The 4,988-nt window shown below is 56.9% G+C and overlaps 1 protein-coding gene across 1 annotated transcript; it reads left to right on the top strand.

Moving 5' to 3' along the window:
* Positions 1–67: 67 nt before the first annotated feature.
* On the top strand, positions 68–4,345 carry DECR2 (2,4-dienoyl CoA reductase 2, peroxisomal; the record flags this gene model as incomplete). Its single annotated transcript, XM_009710455.1, has 6 exons — positions 68–183; positions 1,808–1,943; positions 2,372–2,496; positions 3,069–3,162; positions 3,426–3,530; positions 4,128–4,345. Coding segments are annotated over 6 exons (794 nt in total), but the record flags the coding sequence as incomplete, so codon positions are not given.
* Positions 4,346–4,988: the final 643 nt, after the last annotated feature.

Raw genomic sequence — 4,988 nt, 5'->3', positions numbered from 1 at the left:
TTGGAGGAGCAGCAATTCCTCCAGGGGTGTCGTGCCACCTCCCACCGGAGCTCCTGGTAATGCCCAGAGGTCCGAGGTGACCGTGAGGAGCCGGCGCTGTGTAGCCCTCCTCACCAGCCCCTTCTTTGCAGGCATGGCTGCCGGACGGTCATTGCGAGCCGGAACCTGCAGCGAGTGTCGGAGGTGAGTCTGTGGGCTCCGGCAGAACAGGCAGGCAGAAGGGAGAGCTGTGAACGCCTGGAGATCCTTCTCCCCTCTCCTCTGGGTGGAACTGGGAGCCCTGGGAGCAGGGCAACAGCAGAAGTGGCTTACCCCTGCTGCCCTGTCTTCTCCCCGCTCTAAGCACATCATAACCAGCAGGCAGCAGTGACAGGCAGGACGGGTGTGGGTTTAGGGTGGGCTGCACCCCCCACATCTTACGGGAGAGCTCAGTTCATTGTGGAACTTGCAGCCTTCCCCTGCCAGCTTTGGGGGTGTCTGTTCCAGGTATCATGTTGCCTTTTTGTTGATAAGACAGAAAGAAACAAACTGCGGTGAAGGTTTGTCCGCAGGGAAGTGGCAGAGCCCAGGGTCAAACTTAAATTTCAGCTTCGAGTAGGACAAGACTCCCTTGTCCAAGGGTTCGGTTGGTTCAGGTGGGTACACTGAGCCCCAAAAACTCCGTTATCTTGTGTTTTGAGATGGAGGGGAGGTTGTAGGTCTGGAAAGTAGTGTCTGAAGAAGCTGTATGAGACTAGCTATCCTGTGGATGGCTGGGCAGAACAAACACCCACCCCTGCGTGTCTGACCCCAGGCTGGACTTTGGCTGGTCTCAGTTGCCATTCCTCGCCGTGGCTTGTGCTGCGGTCTCAGGCTGAAAGCGACCGTGAGAGAGCTTTGTGGTAGCTCTGTGTGGACTTCACTAAAATATAATAAAGATCAAAACCAGTGCTTGGGAGTGAGCTGGCATGACCCAGCTGCCTCCCGGAGGTGGTTAATGCAGTCCTTTCACATTCCCTCATGCTCACACGTCAGAAAACAAGCTGCAAAGCTCAGCAGCTTTTTAGTCCTCAGGCACTGGAGTCTTCTGAGTACACAGGGACTGCTTGCCCAGGCTCTTGACGCTCGGTGTATGCGTGTGCTAGTTGGGGCTCAGAGCTTCTCACAGAAGGGCCCGATGAGCCTGAGCCGGAACGTGGAGTGTTGCTGGGTGTTGTGCAGGGTTGCTGCTGAGTTTGCGCGTCCCCTATGCTTGATTTGCTGGGGGAAGTCGTGTTGTTAATGAGCACCTCAGGGGTGGTTTGTGGCAGACGCTGAACGACAGAGCTGGCCCGCTCTGCCTCCTGGGCAGAGACCTTGGCAACTGCTGGTCTGCGTTTGCCCTTTTGCCTACTGATCTTTTTTATATCTAAAGGTTAATTATGTCTGGGCTCATGCCAAAAATGCCTTTTTGGGATCCAACCTTTGTTATTGCCCTGCAGAGGTCTTGCTCGGGATGTGCTGTGTTGATGACAGACCTCGGAGATAATTGGGCTTAGCAAGTTGTGGCCTCAGGGCCAGCCTGGTGTTCGAGTGGGACACAGCGTGCAGGAGCTTTCCCTGGGTACCCCAGGGCTTTAGCTGCGGGGTGCTGCCGGGCTGAGGCTGGCCGTGTGTAGGCAGGTCTCTCCCCTGCCCGCAGCGTTTGCCGTGTGCTGACACGGACACGGCTTCTGCCTGACTTCGTGCTCACCTGTTATGAGGTCCGGGTCTAAGCCTTGCTGAAGAAGAGAGTCTCAGAAAGAATCTCAAATCTCTTTTTTTTTTTTTTTTGTTTGTTTGTTTGCAGGCCTCGAAAAAGTTGATGGCAGCCACAGGCCAACAGTGCCTGCCTCTGTCCGTAGATGTCAGGCAGCCCCAAACCATTGTGGCAGCGGTGGATGAGGCGCTGAAAGAGTTCAAGCGGATTGATGTCCTCATTAATGGTGAGCTGCTGGAGTGGGCAGGGGGAAGATGTAGTACAAACTCGCTGCTAGGAAGGGCATTTTCCTGCGTGGAGGTTGTGTTTGGCTTATCCTGCTTGGGTCTGGGGGCATCTGCGCAGCCCCTGGGAGCACAGAGGGGATGGGCTCAGGGGAAGCAGAGACCCGTTTGTGATACGTGGCCATCTGTGCTTCCCTGGATGTGGATCATCCCTGCTCCCACTGCACCAGCACCCTCCTGCCCTCAGGCTGGCCATGCTGCTGGACAACGCAGAGCCGCAAGCTGTTTGTCCCCTTATCAGGGCTGTTTCCACGTGCTCTCCAGTCTACCCAAACAGTATCGCTCACCATCCCTCTCACCGAAGTGCCCTGAACCTGCCTGATCTCTCCTGACCCAGTCCTGACTCTGCCCCCGGCTGTTTGTTCTTCAGGTGCTGCAGGAAACTTTCTGTGCCCAGCCAGTGCCCTGTCCTTCAATGCCTTCAAGACAGTGATAGATATCGACACCATTGGCACCTTCAACACCTCCAAAGTCCTCTTTGAGAAATATTTCCGGGTAAGTGGAACCAGAGCCAGGGGCCTTGGTGGAGAGAGGCTCCTGGTAGGCAGCGGGTTAGTGTCAAACAAACCACACTTTGCTCCTTGGAAATTCAGGGAAGTGGGGAGGGCGGAAGGGAGCACGGCACCCGTGTGCACAGGGCTGTGCTGCCGGGCTTCTGCTACCCACCCTGCTCTGATCCAGTCCGTTCCCTCCCAGGGATCCAGCCCCTGTGCAGGAACTGGGAATCCTGCCTGTCCCTAGCCCTGGGGCTTTGTCACTGTTGTGGCACCTTTTCATGCCGCCTGCTGAGGAAGAAGCTGTGATCTGCTCCTCCTTTTTCAGCTCCCCTGCTTTCCCTTGGCCTTTGCTTGTCCCCTGCACCTCCCACCTTTCTGAAAGGGCCCTGCTGGCTGCCTCGGCTCAGTGAGGCCGGGTGGGCAGTGCTGCTCCGGTGATGGGTTAGCCACACAGAGGTGGCAGTGCCCACAGGTGACCGTCCCTCCTAGCCCAGCTCTCTTATCCCACCACTCCCCTACGTGACTCTGTGCTGCTCCCTGCCTAACACCACCTCTCCTTTCCTTCCCCAGGACCACGGTGGGGTCATCGTTAACATCACAGCAACCCTGAGCTACCGAGGGCAGGCCCTCCAGGTGCATGCTGGTACTGCTAAGGCTGCCATAGGTACCTAAACGCTCCTTGCTGGGGCTCTCTGAGTGGTGCGGGGCCAGTAAGGAAGACGGTTCTTCCCGAATATTGGGATGGGAAGATGTCCTTGGGAGAGGTGAATATGAATCAGTGTGGTTACTACATGCCTGTGTTTGAGAAGAGGCTCTTCTAGGGCCCTTTGTTCTTGGCCAGAGTCTTCTGTGGCTTTTGGGCCCCCGCAAAAGTTACTGGAATGGCTCTGCTCTCCATTTCTCATTCCTGTTGTAATCCCTTCCCAGATGCCATGACCCGTCACCTTGCTGTGGAGTGGGGACCCAACAACATCAGAGTGAACAGTTTGGCGCCGGGCCCCATTACAGGCACTGAGGGCTACCGGCGGCTGGGTAAGGCAACCTGGGGCTCCTGTCTCTGCCTCGGTGGTGGCTTGCTGGCATCTGTCTGCGAGGGGACTGTGATGGACCACTAGTGCCAGGCAGCTTGTGGGGCCTGTGGTGCGGTCGGGGCCATTGCTGCTGGGCACAGCTGTCCTGCGACTCGGCTGGTGTGGTTTTTTGGGGGAGCAGCCCTTCCTGCAACCTCGGTACCTTGCAGGGTGCTGACTTTTCTCTGTCAAGTGGCAGCTTTTTGTGTTCTCTGACCCTGTGACGTAATGTGATCCTGCAAAGCTCATCCTGCCCACCTGCCTTACCTGGTAGTCCATCAGCAGAGTGCCAGTTCAGCCCTGGAGGCTGGGAGAGCTCTCTGAGGTCTTGTCTTGAACTCTTGCAGTACAAATCCTACGGCTGGGCTTGAGCTCTCCTCCTTTAACTCTCTTCTCAGGCCTTTGTCCCTGGGCTGTCCCCAGGGCTGTGCCAGAATCTCATCTGGGTTCCCTGAGGCTCTCAGCAAGCCCCATGCAAGCCGTGCTGCGGTGTCTGGCAGGCAGTGGTGGTGGGCAGGTGATCCCATGGTCCTAGCTGACTTTTTCTTCTACCACTCAGGTGGGAAATTTGCTGAGGAAGCAAGCCAGTTCGACATGATCCCCCTCCAGCGCGCAGGGAACAAGACAGAGATCGCCCACAGCACGCTGTACCTGGCGAGCCCCCTCTCCTCCTACGTGACGGGCACTACCCTGGTTGTGGATGGTGGGAGCTGGCTGACCTCTGCCAACAATTTTCCCGCCTTGCTGGGTATTGCTTCATCCTCTGCTAAACTCTAGGTGACGTGCATTTCCCCCTCCGTGGGATTAGAGCAGGGCTGGTGGCAGAAACCCTATTGCCCCACGGTATAGGGGCACGGCTGCCGTAGCCGTGGGTATGGCAAGTGCCTCGGTCATCTTGTACCAGTACCGGGCTCTCCCGCTCCTTGGGGCAGCTGCCTGGCACATACTGTGCTGGGGGAGAGGGGGCAGGTGCTGGGTGTGGGGGTCTCCAGGTGAGAGCAGCTAGCCCAGGTCTTGATTTGGCAGCTGTTGTTCTCTAACCTTCCTCTGCTTTTGGGGAGGTGGAGCAGGGTCAGCCCCCGTGCTGTTGTCGGAGCAATGTGGGGAACATCTCTGAGTCCTCATGGATGGTTCTAGGGATGACTTGGGAAGGGCAGGAGAACTTGCTGGATTTTTCCTCTGAGCCTGCAGTTGACATGGTATCTCTCATCGTTCCTGTCGGAGGGTGCTTGTTTGGACACCTCTGAGTGTCCCCTGAAGCGGCGTGATGCCCCTTTTCAGTGCCCTACCAGCAGGATTGGGCACAGAGAGTCCTGACAGCCTCTGCCTCCCCTTTCTTCCTTGCATGAGTTACTGCAGCGTGTCTTGTGTTGCAGCTGAATTGCAGGCAGGACTCGTGTTGGCTGCGTATGTCTGCAGA

Source organism: Cariama cristata, unplaced genomic scaffold (assembly GCF_000690535.1).
Source record: "Cariama cristata isolate BGI_N322 unplaced genomic scaffold, ASM69053v1 scaffold28991, whole genome shotgun sequence".
Classification (NCBI taxonomy): Eukaryota; Metazoa; Chordata; class Aves; order Cariamiformes; family Cariamidae; genus Cariama; species Cariama cristata.
Note: the sequence above shows the minus strand (reverse complement) of the source record. Positions and strands in the feature narration are given on the sequence as shown.